General features: G+C 40.4%; 1 protein-coding gene across 1 annotated transcript; it reads left to right on the top strand.

The window, feature by feature from the left end:
• The first annotated feature begins 7,112 nt into the window (after positions 1–7,112).
• LOC100486900 (protein phosphatase 1 regulatory subunit 3D) lies at positions 7,113–9,194 on the top strand. Its single transcript, XM_004913538.4, has one exon. It carries the CDS (start codon positions 7,349–7,351, stop codon positions 8,384–8,386), a length of 1,038 nt encoding a protein of 345 aa, XP_004913595.1. The 5' UTR covers positions 7,113–7,348; the 3' UTR covers positions 8,387–9,194.
• The last annotated feature ends 6,296 nt before the right edge of the window (positions 9,195–15,490 follow it).

Genomic DNA, 15,490 nt, shown 5'->3' with positions numbered 1-15,490 from the left:
GCCCGATCAACCAGATGACCAATATCCAAGGCTTTTACCACCTTGTCTCCCAACATACATGCACCGATTATCATTCAAAACTTTTGTTTTGTATGATAATATTGATGCGTGTATGGCCACCTTTGGGACTGTGAGAGAGCAACTCTTTATTAAGAGGCATTTTGGTGGTATGCTTTTTATTTAGACCTTGCTCATAAGGACAGGAAGTAGAATGTGACTATAATTTTATTTTTATATTTTGCCCCTTTTAGTGCGAGAAATCACCAAAACCTTAGATAATCCTTCATTAAAACAACATGCAAAACATCTTTTAAGCACAAGCAACAAGCAGTATGGATTTAAGTAATCACTCAGAAATATGGAAATACAGATATTCAGTTGCTGCCAGATTCAGCCTCCATCTTATTGCATTCTGTAAGTGTGAATCAAGAAACAATTCCTGCAGTTACAAAACAGATGTATTGTATTGTGGAACCAATCTAACTAAGAACACATAATCCAGTTCCCTTGGGGCAGGAAGAGAAATGCTGTGGGAATAAGGGATTTGCAGAGATCAAGAGAACGACTGGGTAAACAACACAGCAGTAAAATATAAGCAAGATACTGGCTACTATAAATATACACTCCCCAGCAAATAAAAAGATATATGATGTTATTTGTGCATTTGTGTATCACTTCATTCTGTGGTTGCTATTTCCCAATGAAAGCCAATACACAGACTAGTTACAGATAGATGGCACACAGTGGCAACCCTAATCATGTATAAGATGCACAGATGTTAGCACAGGCTATATTTAGTACAGATATCACATATATTTCCACTTACAACGAACCTCTAAAAGGCTGCGTCTGAAACAGACTGACATACATCAAAGGGGGAACTGTCACCTATGCCTAAAAAGTGTTATAAGGTGAATAATAAGTAATTTTCAAACCATTTTAAAACATCCGTACCTGTAATAAAATCATTTAAAAATTGCAGATGTCCCAATTGCCAAGATTTCAAAGTCAGCCCCCTTACATTGCTTTGGTCAACACCAGACTCCCATTCATCAAACTAACATATCTTTTAAGGGGTTGCCCCAAAAGATTAGATAATATATGGTACCCCTGGTTAGAGGCTTTGCCTGAGGCAAGCCCTTTGATATAGTCACAGTGCTCACAAACTATTGGACCTCCTAATAGCTGTGATACCCTGATTGAGAATGTCTATATTATTCTTGATTGGAGTTTACCTACCTATTGAGACAGATATTGTTATCTCTCCCAAACTGTCATGTACTACCTCTTCTCTATGGTCATAGCACTATATACCTCAATGTATTGTTAATTGTTATTGTAATTGTTATTGTTTATTGAAAATAAAACCTTTAAAAAAATTGCAGATGTCCATCATATACTACCTGCCCACCTCTATGCCTGGGGCGCAGCATTTATTTTCACTTCCTATTCTGCCCTTCTTAGATCTCATTACAGCTCCTTACATGATCCCTCTGTACTAGCTAACTATCTAGCTATCTATAATTGCGCAGCCCGTGCATTGGGCATCAGATCCTGCTTTTAGGGGCATACAAAAGATTTTGAGATGATACAAAGCTTGCCTTTATAACAGTTTCCACAAAATGGTGCCTGTCTGTATGTGTGGATTCTAAAAACATGATGGAAACAATTAAAAAAAAAAAAAGTATATTGTTTCAATAATGTTTATTTTGCTCAACTTAAGCTGGCCATACACGTTAAGATTTTTAAAAGATCTTTTCATTATTGTAGGACCTGGCTTACCTTGAAACAATTATTTAAAAGTACAATTTGCCCGTCAGCGAAAATTACCATTTCAAGTGATATTGTCTAGTTGAAGCTAGGAAAACTACCTGCTTGGTCCTGCAAACAATTGAAGAATTGCTAACATCGGCAGATGTGTGATTGTTCGCTGTCCACTAACTAACCTTATGATAATTTGACGGTTTTGGCGGATTTAACTAAAATTGGTCATTGGGGAGAGACAAAAATCTTAACGTGCATGGACACCTTAACTTTATATAATAGAATTCCTAGGACAAGTTAATTTTTTATATGAGACATTCTTCTCCACCTTCTCCACCACGTATTGGGCCAATTATACTTCATGAACTTCAGGCCCTGTGAAAATGATGCCATATATAGATGTCTACTGAATTCTTTGCTAAAGAGAGACCCCTTGCAGGCAAACCCAATCCCTGTGTCTTTTCTGGCTCATTTTCCAAGATCTAACAGACACATTGGCCAGCTGTTTGAGCTTCTAAAATGCCCTGAAATGCTAAGGCCTATTTTCATTCACACTCTGAACCTGCACACTAGTAATATTTGCTTGACAATCTGGCAACCCTAACAATAATATTATTTATCAGGGGCATAGCTATAGGCCCTGGTGTAGCCTTTATCTGTTTTTGGAAAGGAGGGTGATACATTTTAAGGGCTTTGGCAGACGGGGAGATTAGTCGCCCACAACTAGGGAGATATGCCATCCCACCGGCTTGAATGTAAATCGCCGGTGGGATGGCATATGCGGCGCTGCGATTTCCCGAAATCGCAGAAGTTTCCTCTCAAGTTTCCTCTTGCGGCGCGCCACGGCCCTAACACATAAAAGGCCTCATCCTAGGCATCCCTGATTTATGGATTGAACATTTTTTAACATAAAATACTACTGACGTTTTTAACCTTTGCCCAAGACAATCTTAAGGCAATGCACCCCCCAGCAAGGTAAAAAACAAAAGTTTTGTACATCAGTAACTTACAGTATGGTATTGAACACCTGAGGCTTTCCAGAAAGCTAAAACTCAAAATTCCCCCCCAAAATAATAACCACACTAATAAAACAACTTCCCATAACAAAGTAATCAGAATAACCACACAGACACATAATTCATTTTGCAAAAAGAAGAGTTGATGTTTTATTAAAATGTTACCAAGTTGAAACTATTAACAAAAAATGCAGGCCCCCGAATAATTCCTATTTAAAGGAGAAGGAAAGGCTAAGTCACTTGGGGGTGCCAAAATGTTAGGCACCCCCAAGTGACTTAGATCGCTTACCTTTTACCCTGGGCTGGTGCCCCTGTACGGAGAGAACAGCACCAGCCCGGGGTACCAGCGTGCGCTTCCTACTTCCTATTCGCTTGCGCTCGCATGCACAGTAGAGTGAAAAGCCGAACTTAAACTCTACTGCGCATGCGCCGGCCCTCGGATTTCGCCGGCAGAAGAAAAAGGAAGGAGGAAGCGCTTCCTACAGGTACCCTGGGCTGGTGCTTTTTTTCTCCTAACAGGGGCACAGCCCAGGGTACAAGGTAACATCCGTACCTGTAATAAAATCATTTAAAAATTGCAGATGTCCCAATTGCCAAGATTTCAAAGTCAGCCCCCTTACATTGCTTTGGTCAACTCCAGACTCCCATTCATCAAACTAACGTATCTTTTTAGGGGTTGCCCCAAAAGATTAGATAATATATGGTACCCCTGGTTAGAGGCTTTGCCTGAGGCAAGCCCTTCGATATAGTCACAGTGCTCACAAACTATTGGACCTAATAGTCACTTGGGGGTGCCTAACATTTTGGCACCCCCAAGTGACTAAGCCTTTCCTTCTCCTTTAAGGAAAAAACACAAACTACACCATTGCAAATTGGCCCACCCCAATTGTCAAAGTAGACATGTAGTAAGGCTTCTCCTGTAGGTGCTGCCTGATCTGGAAACAAAATCGGTGCCAGGGATACTCTCAGTGGTTGTCCCCCCTCATTTAGTGGGTCTCACCTCAGTGACATGTCATGACCTCCAAATTTTCTATTGTGTGTATATTTTTTTTTGTTTGCATTTTATATGTTATTTCTAATGTGGTGCCACGCCACTCTATGCATGGGGTAATTTCTGACCATATAAATGTAATAGAAATGTAATTTCTCTTTAGAGTTTACCATGGACAGAATATGATGATGGGTGTCCCACACAACCAATCAGGGAAAGCAGCTGAGCCCATCTGTGTCCTGTCTTACCCAGCCATATGTAACTGTTCAACAAAATACTTCCCAGCACTTGTCCAGTGAATATAGGGGTGACTGACTATCCATGTCAGAATGACTTTTTCTTGCCTTGCTGTAAAAAAGAAGTTGTGAAACACTTTAGAATACAAACCTAACGCCTGATGAGCATCATCACCTTAACTGCTTTATTTTGGACTCGGACTCCCCATTCTTGATAGCTTCTGCGACCCTGATTCTTAATGTAGTTATTCTAGTGTTGCAGAACCCAGCCTGCAAAACTGCCCTTTTTACTGAAAAATAGAGGTGATTTGTAGTGCCCCATGATAAGCTATGCAAAAATCCAGGGCCGGAACTAGGGGTAGGCAGAAGAGGCAGCTGCCTAGGGTGCAACGATTGAGGGGCGCCAGGCAGGAGCCTCTCCTGCCTACCCCTAGTGCTACTTTGTCATTGCCTCCACCGCTTGTCATTAGCGGCGGAGGCAATGACCGATCTAATCGGGGGAGGTGGGCGGAGTTGGCCGACCGGGTTGCCTAGGGCGCCCGGTCGGCTTGGCCCGCCCCTGCAAAAATCAGCTCTAGACCTGTAACTTAAAAGTTTCACTACAAATCTGTAAGGCTATAATTAAAGCTTCCAACCTATCTCTAGTTATTGGTTCCCTGACATTTCTGGTTGTACCCAGCTGCCTTGTCCATCCCTTCATGGTGCGAGCCACTCTGAAATCTGAACTGTACAAAACATTTTTGAGAAAAAAGATATGCCTACCAGAGCTGCAGCAACAAATGCCCTTTTCCTTTTAGACAACAGGAAACTGCTATTGCCAGTCTTACCACCACCATCTGATTCTCAGTTGAAATTAAGCCAAGCTTCCCAGTTGCTTTTATACCCTGTACAGGTGTTACTGGCCAATGATAATTTTCCTGGGAGACATAAGGTTTGGACACCTTTTGCACTGTCTTTTGGCTGCCGGAACCAATCTGTGAAACTCTCCATGTTGTTCCTAGACCATTCCTCCACAATAACATCCTTTACTCCTGAGACATATGATGTTATGCTCTTATCCACAGCTCTGTGTAGCTCCACTGACAGGTTCAGCTTTGGCCTGAGTGTGGCTACAGAGAACAGAGATTGGCCCAAAAATGCCTGCTCTGCTCTACTCCATGTAATTGCACTTATGCCAATGCTGTGCCTCTTACTGTAGCTACATGGAGCTGCAGAAGATATTGGATTAGCTTCTCCCTGCCTGCCTACAAAAGAGAGAGAAGTGGAGCCAAAGCCTAATGTGACTTTGATCTTTGGGTAGCTTTACTTTTTGCATTTGTATATTGATTGCCTCCCTTAGTTTGCAATATTTCTATTGGTAACCTACACAGGCCTTGTTAGGAACATATTTCTGTTCCTAGAAATGGTAGTTGGTAGCACTCTGCAATGGACACTCCCAACTTTCAGCACAAATATTTGAGTTGCTACAGCCAACTAAAAGGAGATCATCCAAATAATGGGCACTACCACCTCGTTTTGCCCTGTACCCCAGACTACAATGTATACAAGAACTGCATTTCTCAAAATAGGCAAATGAGACAAAACATCCCATTGGTAAACATATGTCAGTGCAGTAACCCCCATTGAATTTAAAGCCCATTAGTTAAAAATTGTCTGAGTGTAGTGGCAAAAGGCAAAATGCTGACCAACTTAGTCGTGCTCCCTGATCAGCTGTTTTAACTTGTTCAACTGCCACGTCAATTGACACCCTGCACAATTCCTCCTGAGTAGCATTGTTTACAGGACCACTCTAGTGGTGTGATGAAACCAAATAAAAATCTTTTGTACCCCTGCTGCAACTTCTTTAGTGACTTTGGAGAATGGGGCAAATGTAATGTTTGCCACTAGTCCCGCCCTTCGCTTTTATCCAATCTGCTACTGGATCACAGGACGATAACAAGATGTGCAAACATGGCTGCATTTGCAAAGGTGGCCCCTATTGCACCTTTTTTATTAAATGCCCAGCATTCTCTGTGCATTCTAAACAGATTTCATCCAAAGTTTGTAGTAATAACAAAAATAATTTTGGTGCAAAGGTCTAGATCCTTATGGCATTTTGCTTCTGAATTCCACGTCATATTCAAACCAGGTATTTCTGCTCCCAGATGAATATGCCTGGAGCATCAGATCAATGTGTTTAAGTACATTAAAGCTCTGAAAATTTTAGCTAATATATCTCAGAAAACCTATAAGCCATAAACCATCTACTTCTTTTACCTATCCTTTTCCCACTCCCAATAATTGAAAAAATCTTGGACTTATGGCCCGTGACCATAAAGAGAGGTGATTACACAGGCATGAGCATTACCTGCTGTGGCAACTTCTTCTACTGAAGCAGCAATCTACCCCACTCTGTGAGGAGTCTTGCCCTTTAGCCTGTTTTCACCATTCTTTAAACTGCTAAATTCCTGTTCTCTGCTCTACAGTAGGAGGGATACCACAAAAAAAGAATTTGTGCTAGGGGAGGAAAGAAACACAGTGCCATGTAAGGGGCAGAAGTGAGTGGTCATACGCATGCTAAATTGATTTTGCCATAGCAAAAGGGAAGGGTTATTTTTTAAAATTAACTGCTGGCTGTGATGGAAAGTATGCAAAGGGTCGGTAGCGTATAGTGCATCAAAGAGGACAGAAGTCAAGGTAGTGCCGATGGTGATGGTAGAGGGTAGGGAATCTGAGCTACGTGAAGAAGCAAAATCTAAATTTGGATGCAGTGCAGGACTATGATGGGTTGGAAAATAAGCACTTACGTTTGATAGACATAGTCTGGAATTCCAGCACCTCCTTAAAGTGACAGGGTATCACTATCTTTCCTCTCAGCTACTTTCTTGCTTGCTTCTTAAGAGAAATGCTGTTCTGCTGATGATGCTCCTGCTACAGATTCATGTTTCAGGGGAAATATAATCCTTACCTCTGTTAGCAGGTGTCACAATCACAAAATTACATGTTAGTTCTAATGCCTCTTGGTGTGCTGCTACTTCATGTACCTAGCCCTGCCCCCAAGTATACCCACCCCTGCAGCTGCCCATTGATTGCAGGCAAACCCCCCCAGACCTCTTTTATCTGGTTGATTACGCTTCGTTTGTATGCACTGCACTCAGCCTCCTATATCAACACTGCCCCGCATCATTGGGAGGATGGGAAATGCTGTGGGTAGATCTAAAAGCAGAATGTCGCAGCTGTGGGTGTGCCCAGTACCACACTGTAACGCTAGGACAGTAACACTGGCTTAACCCAAGCAGCTAGCATATAGACCAAAGGGGCAAGCTATTCCTGTCGGCAATCAACTGTTTCTACAGTTGATTATGTCCTGTGCCCCTCCTCCTCCCCCGTACTGTCTGTGGTTCCTGAAAGGATGTGATCTGCGTCACAGCACGTCAGGGCAAGCATCTTCCTCCGAATCTCTCACCGCCACACAGCCCAGCTCATGTACCAGTGATCCCCCTTCACAGACCCTACTCTGCATGGACACCATGCCCACTCACCGCCACATTTTGCCACGCAACTTCAGCTGCACTGCTGTACTCTATGGGGATGAGCCGGAGAGCCCAGAGGATGAAGAAAAAGATGGTGAAGTGGAGGCACCACCAGAGAAAATAATAGAGGAAAGCAAACCTGTCACCCGGGGCAGAGAGGTCCACATAGTCCCACAAAGCCCTACTGCAAGGAGAAGAGCCAAATCCTTGCCCACCCCAGCGGAAAGGAGGCACCTGGAAGTGGTGGCTCCTCGGAAGAAAGTGGTGCGCTTTGCTGATTCGCTGGGGCTGGAGCTCACATCAGTGCGGCACTTCAGTGATGCAGATGTGCCCAGTGTGCCCAATCATGTGCTAGCTGGGCTGCGATGCAGGGAAGTTTGTCCCGCCGGGGCAGAGCTGAGCACATTATTGTTTTGCGCTCCTCCTAGTACCCCCCATCTTGAGCCACTGTTCATTGACCCTTGTACCAAGCCGGACTTTGTTGAGCTTGTGAAACAACGAAGGGTTTGCTTGGAGAGCCTGCGTACGGACCCATTCAGCATCAGTGGGAACCTGAGGGTCCTTAACCTCTCCTATGAGAAAGAGGTGACTGTCAGATATACTGTGGACTCGTGGAAGACCTCGTCCGAGGTCCAAGCTGCCTACCAACGAGGCTGCAGTGACCGATACACTGATCGCTTTTCTTTCAAATTGCTGTGTCCGGCCCTTCTGAACAAGGAGGGGCTGCTGGAATTCGCGCTCAGATACAGAGTGTGTGGAGCTGAGTATTGGGACAATAATGCTGGGGAAAACTACATGGTTAAGAGCCACAAGGCCACTGTGTCACCACCTAAGGAATTTGACAACGCCTGGATTCACTTCATCTAGGTGTGCCCTGGGCCACCTACCTATATAATGTTATTGAGCTATGTGGTGGAACCTAAAAGAACTGGCCCCAGGCAGTAAGAGGGAGCAGTGGGGCTTGTGGGGCAGAATGTGATGAGCGAATAACAACAAACTATAAGACTGCCAGGGTAGTTTGAATGTAAGGGTAGTTTGAATAGTTTAGTAATGCTCTCATCATTTGGTTTCTAGAGTAGAAAGGTTGTCTGAATGCACACCCTGTCTTTCCTTTTGTGCACAGCCACTGGTTAACAGTATACTATAATTATCACCAATTGTATGACATGATTATTAGATCAGGGAAATTCTCTTTGTATTCCCTCTAAGCTGGAAACACATGGACCAATAAGTTCCATCAAATCCAGTTGTTCTGTTGGTACGATTCCCAGTTGTCCCCGTGAATACACAGACAGAGGTCACTAAATGTTTTGGAGCAGGATGGGAGCACACTTCTGCTGTAATCTGAAATTTGTCCATCCAGGTATATGGCTAGATCATACAATACTGAATCAAGTGGACATCCTGGATCTACCATGTGTGTTTCCACCTTAAAGGTGTTGTAAACCCAATATCTCCAATATCCATTCATTCATTAAGATTTTTGTTGAAAGCAGTATTTGTTAGTCCATTAAAACAGCAAAGCAGCAGTCAGCTCTGCTCCAGCCAAGAATCTAATTACCACAATGCCTTGCATGCTCTGACATTAACATACTTGAATGAATAAAGCTGGCCATACATGCACCGATAATATCGTACGAAACATCGTTTCGTACGATATTCGGTGCGTGTATGGCAAGTCGACCGATATCGCAGGATGCTGCTGATATCGGTCAACTCGCAGATCGGCCAGGTTTAAAGATTTTAATCGGGCGCCATAGAAGGCACCTGAGCAAAATCTGCCGTCAGGGCTGAATCAGCAGAAGGAGGTATAAATCCTATTGTTTCTACCTACTTATCTGCCGTTTCAGCCCTGAACGTTTAGTGGCTGATTGAACGATCTTTCGTGTGACTGATGGTCGCACGAAAGATCCTAAATCGCCACGTGTGTGGCCACCTTAATTGTGCAACAAAATGTAGTCTTGGCTGAAGTCAGATGTGACTACTGTAAAACAATGTTTCGATGGTACCTACAGTCAGCAGTAGCAGTGCAGAGGATTAGAAAGGACAGAGAGATACTGCTTTCTGTAGCGACTATGTTTACAATTAATTCAAAGGTGTAATTACTGTATATTGAGAACTTGCTGAGAATGAAATTAACTGTATACTGCCCCTTTAAAAACCAAACAATTTCCCCATAAGAAAATGTAGGTAAAGCCGCAGATCACTGTATTAAATATGTTTTAAAAATTAGGAATCCGTTAAATCATAAATTCACTTTGGGATCTGGGCCACATTTTTTTCTGATTTGTATGGAAAAAATGAAAGGATTTGGAATTGAATCTGATATAATGTTTTCATTTGATTTTCAGAATTCTAGGCAAATAAAGATTTGGGTTCTCATAAGGACTTACTGGGGTTCATCCAAAAGTTACAGATTTGGTGCATTCCTAAATTGTGGCAGTTGTTTTTTATATGTCTATTACCAAACCCAAGTCTTCCAGCTATGTTGGGAAAATAATTACCTGCCACAGGCTAACTCAGGGAGTCTTAACCTATGGTCAGGACCCAATAATGGGACCCAATGCTGTTTAAGGTCTCTTCCCATGATCCTTTTTTCTTAATATGATGTTTCTTTGTATAATCTAAAATGTGGTGCACATTTGTTCTAAACAAATGTGTTGGTTGCAAAACTGATTTGTGAACCAAAACTGGGTCTCCTAAGAAAAAAGGTTAAGAAACACTGGGCTACCTGTTGCTGAAAGGAATTATTGCTCAGACACAACTGAAATGCCACAGTTTGGGCAACTGTGATTAATGAGTACCCCTAATGTTAATGTCACTTAGCGGAGAAGTGCCATGTTTTTTTGGGGATAGTTACAAAGCTTAGAAGACCAATTTCTCTTTACTACAGCCAATAAGTTCATGTGACTGTAGGGAAAGTCCAGACACTGGCGTGAGAGAAATGTTGCCTAGTCAGAAGACAAGGACATCTAAATACAGGATAGGCTTTTGCAGGGAACATTGTCACCTTGTGGACCTCATGCTTCCCTTATACAGTTTCCAAAACTCCATATATGTGTGCAGGTCACCATCAGTAATTAGGTGAGAACATTTTTAGTAAAAGGAGACACATATCGGTTTTGCTTACTTTTAAGATCTGCAGGGTCAGTGACCTGGGGTCAGTAATTGTACTGTCCTAATGTATGAGCATTATTGTAAATGTGCAGTTACCTTACTGCTACAATAACTGATTTTAGTGAGGTGTTTTATGAGTTTGTAATATAATTAACAAAGAACTTTATTTTTTATTTTTTTTTTATCCTTTTTTTGTTAACCCTTTCACTGCAGTGACAAATTATATTAATGGAAAGGCTGACAGGAAAAGCATTTCAGGGCATATTAGTCTAAAAAATCAGCAATGCACTAAATTTTTATTTAGTAATAACAATGTAAATATTGGTTATATATTGAGGATGTTTGAAAGGTTGGTGAATAGCACTGTTATTTGTATGCCCTTCAGCCTTATCTAAAGACTGATTATGGAAGACTGGTATCATGGCATCATTCTAACAAACATTGTACCTTGGAGACTATTGGACAGAAGTGATATATAATGTAGAAGTGGGATCTCTAGTCTCTTTAGTGTGATGGGACTTTGAGTTTAAAACTGGCAGATGCTACACTTAATAGAGGTGCACTGGTAACCCACAACAACCAATCAGATGTTTGCTTTCTTTATTCTAAAGGTAGTGGACTGAACAAAGCTAACTGCTGATTTATTGTTTTGGGTTACTGGCCAGATGCAGCTTTGCACCTGTGTTAGCACCTGTGTTTCCACTTTTCAGGAATATATATATATCATAGTACCCGTGCGGGTTAGCTGCTGACTACATCTTTATATTTGATAAAATTGCAGCTATTTTATTTATATGTTGTTTTTTAGTGCCCTCATAGAATGCAGAGGCTGCTTATTACTGAATCATTTATGCAGTACTGTAGTGTTCATTACTAGATAAAGGCAAGAGCTACGCTGTATCTGCTATTGCTTACAAGGTCAGTTTCTTTAGTGGTGATGGGAGCTGAGCTTCCATTTCAGATGTAGATAGGATTCAGTATCTTTATCTTTGCTTGCTGTGATGTCTCAATATACAGCCATATTCTTATACCTGCTGAGAACTTTGCAAACCATTAGTTTTCAGTGCGCTGTATGGTCATTTGTAAGGCTAACAGTGTATATATTTAGCTATTACAGTATTAGTATCTGTTGTACTTTTATACCTATATTTGTTTTGTTGCAGGCCCCACAGTTTATAGACCAAAGATAATATGGAAGAAATTTACTTAACAGTCCAGAAAACAAAATATTTGGCTGATGTTATTATTAGGAGTTGCAGAAAATTCTGCATTTGTTGGGTGCTGTTTTACTGGGCAAATCTAGTTGTGGGCAGCAATACACTTGACTAGATTGGTAACAGTGACAGAGACAGTACAATTATGTAACTACAGAGTTAAAAAGAATACTTGCTTAAGTTTATGGGTCCAGAATGGAATAAACTGCTTGTCAGTGAGACTGTAAGCCTCAAGTAAATGGAAATGCTTGGTAGAATGCTTGCTGTTTAGACTGCAGCGCTACAGTAAATGAGAAGGTTGTGAAACTTCTGCTGCTTTTTATTGATTTATCCTTCTTGTGAAAATTCTTGCATTGCGGAAGCCTTTGGATATAGGTTATTGTTGTATGATACTGCATATATGATAAATAGTCCTTCCTGTTGTGTTTGTGCTCTGTAATTGGTTTATATTTTTTTAAGAAGGTTTTTAGGGCCCTATACAGGAAAAAAATTCAGAGTGGGATCCAGCAAAGTTTGCAGGTGGTGCCCTAAGCAAATGAACATATCTTTCACTTACTGTTGCAGTGCCTTTCAGTAATTTTGCAAGGCCCTTTTACTAGTATTATAACCATTGTAAATGTAAGTGTGTTTGCAGTCATTGCTAGTGCCATTAACTCCCAATAAGTTTTAATGCTTTGCAGTATGCTAAGTATGCTACACTGTTCTACATGGAGAGAACCCAAAATGAAAAGCATACTGGAATATTTTTGTGTTGAATGGATTTCAGTAAAGCGTACTAAAGAATCAGCCAGTAAATACGGTTATAATGCATTGATTGTCAGCTCAGCTCAGTTCAGAGTTTAGCTTGTATTAAATGGCAGGTTATGTGAGTGCAGGGCCTAAATGCTTTCCATCAACTTCTGGTATTTAGTACCTGCACTAAGATTGGTGAGATTATCACAAAGTGACTATGTGCACTTTATAGCCAATTTAATTAATTTAACAAAGCCTAGTTAATGTATGATCACAGTTAAATGTGTTTCTGTGATGAAATGAAATTGCTGCAGTTTTAAATTGTTACTGATCACATATGCAGTTAGTGGGGTTTCATGGTCTGTCTGGGGACACTTAATAACAATCACATTTGTTTTTTTAATTTATTTGGATTTTTAGCTCTTAAAGTCTCAGAAAAAATCTGTTGCAACTTTTCCAAGATTTACTATGCATCCAAACAGATAAAAATCAGAATCTGACAATTTGCCAGCTAAAACTTGCCAAGATCATGTAGACTTTTCAGTTCAGACTTTTTAATAAATGTAAGACATTTGTGGAAACAAGTCTATTTGAATTAAAAAAAAAAAAACAAGAGATGTTAGGGTTTTAGATAATCTGCCCCTTAATATCTAAATGTGTCTTGGTGCCACAGTAATGTATTCACATTAACAATCATCTTAGTTTTGGCAAATGTTGCTACGAAAATAAATTTTTCATGCAAAGATAAAATATACATTTTTGGCAGCCGCAGTTACCATAAAGGCAATCCAGAAATATGTCACCTTTCTCTAAAGTAGCCCAGTTTGAAAACTGCAGTGAGAGCAAACTGAATTTATATTTGCTACTTGTATTTCCAGTGATTTTATTTGAATTAATAACTAAATCAGACCAAGGACAGCTATATTTGATTGATTTTCCTAGTCTCTTAAAAGCTTTTCCCCACAGCAGCCAAGCAGCAGAGCTCACACTGCCGGCCATTTTCTAAGCCAAGGCTTTATCAGCTGCTAGATATATTATCTTGACATTGTCATGCTTTAATAGGACCACTGACAGCTGAGCTTTTGTGTGGCTTTCTGCTTCCTTTCTTCCTACCCAAAGCTGCACGTAGGCATGTATGGCACATATCTGAAAAAGTCAATGAAGGGTTAATTTAATATGATTATGAACTTAGTGCTAAAAATCTGTGTAAATGTTGTTTTTTTATATATTGAAGGGTTAATATGATTTTTAGCACTAAGTTCATAATCATATTAACCCTTCAGTCAAACAGGGGTTGCCATATGTCTCAGAGAGTGTCTGTTCTATCCTTTCCATATAGTAACCAAGAGGTGCCAGAACTAAAGCCTGTGCCAAGGAACTGTTGATATTTGACAGCATTCCTTTACACTGATGATTTGGGTACAGTTACATGATTTTTTTTGGCATCATGTGTTTCTGTGTAGACAAGACTTAAAAATGTTGAAATATAGCATAATATGCTTTATGATAGTGAAATAAAATATTAAATGAATTATGTTCTGACAAAGCTTTTTACCAGTGCTCCTTACAAACAAATCTAGTAAGGGCTCGGCAAGGTCATTCCCGTGATACTCAAAATACCTTTTATTTGTGGGCAGCAGCTGTAGAAACATGAACGTCAGCAGGGTTTTTTGAGGGAGATAGAGAGTGTCACTTTTGTTTCAGAGGTGCTTATCTCATGAGAAAGAATTTACCAGCTCTCAAAATAGATTCTATTTGTCTAAATTTTTCTCTTCCTGGATAAAATATACAAAGTGTTGGTTTTGATGTTTGACAGTAAATATGAAATGTGTTTAGATGTATATTATATTGATATCCATTACTTTTTAAAAAAAAGGTTTTTATTTAGCATTTTTAACATAAGACAATAATTGATATCCATTACTAAACTGATGTAGTACTAAACTACATGAAATCTAATCCTTGCTGCTAAGCTGGGGACTATGGCCTGTAGCAGAATTCAGTTAGACATGCTAACCCAGAAACAAGACACATGGATACTGAAACATATTAAGAGAAAACAAAAGCTCTCCATGTTTATCAGTTTCACTCTAAGGAATATCTTTCAATGCTACATAAAGAAAAAAAATGCTTTGTCCTAAAACTTTTTACTTGATAAATGTAGCACTAATGCAAAAACGAATGGCTTGTTTGGTTGGTTTGGGATTCAGTTTACAAAGTTTCTTATTTTCCAAAATTGATGAAATCCAGTTTTCAGGCATAAGTAGGTGAAATTTACATTGACGGTACACTAAGGTCACTAATGTTGCCATGTTTTTACCCATCATGCAGCAGATTAGTGGCAGAAGCAGTACGAAGCGAATGTTTAGCAGTTAGCACACTTCTTTGTAGGGCAGCTTCCATCATACAGTGATAGAGGTATCACAGATGCCATTCTATGGGTATCTGGTACCTGTATATCTAGTTAGCATTAAGTGTGCCAAGACAGATCTCTATGCTCATGTGCATTTGTTGCAAAAGCCCTGATGTTATCTCCAGACTAAAGTTGATATTGTTTTACTGCTACGCTGCATTGTTGTAGCCGACACTTCTTAAGCACTGTGCATGCTCATAATAACCCCCTGTTTCCATTAGCACTAGGGATGGAGATGTCTGTATGCTAATGCTAAATACAACTTTACTGCTTTATTTAACATAATGCCACCATCTAGGGGGTTGTGCTAGATAATAATCTCAATTTACAGCCACAGCATAATTTTTTGGTGGGTGAAAACATACAGTTAAGTAAACCAGCTCTGGTTATTGGCAGCTATTTCCGGTGCAAGCCATCCCTGCACTTTATTGTACATTATCAGTGGGGTTATCAGTCATGGCACTGGAAAGCTTCAATATTCTGTATTGTTCTATG

This window comes from Xenopus tropicalis, chromosome 4, assembly GCF_000004195.4.
Source record: "Xenopus tropicalis strain Nigerian chromosome 4, UCB_Xtro_10.0, whole genome shotgun sequence".
NCBI classification, from domain to species: Eukaryota; Metazoa; Chordata; class Amphibia; order Anura; family Pipidae; genus Xenopus; species Xenopus tropicalis.
The sequence above is the reverse complement of the archived record's forward strand: the minus strand, read 5'-3'. Positions and strand labels throughout refer to the sequence as shown.

Excerpts from the sequence above, each read along its gene's own strand:
- LOC100486900 (XM_004913538.4), top strand. The coding sequence starts at position 7,349 with ATGTCCTGTGCCCCTCCTCCTCCCCCGTACTGTCTGTGGTTCCTGAAA.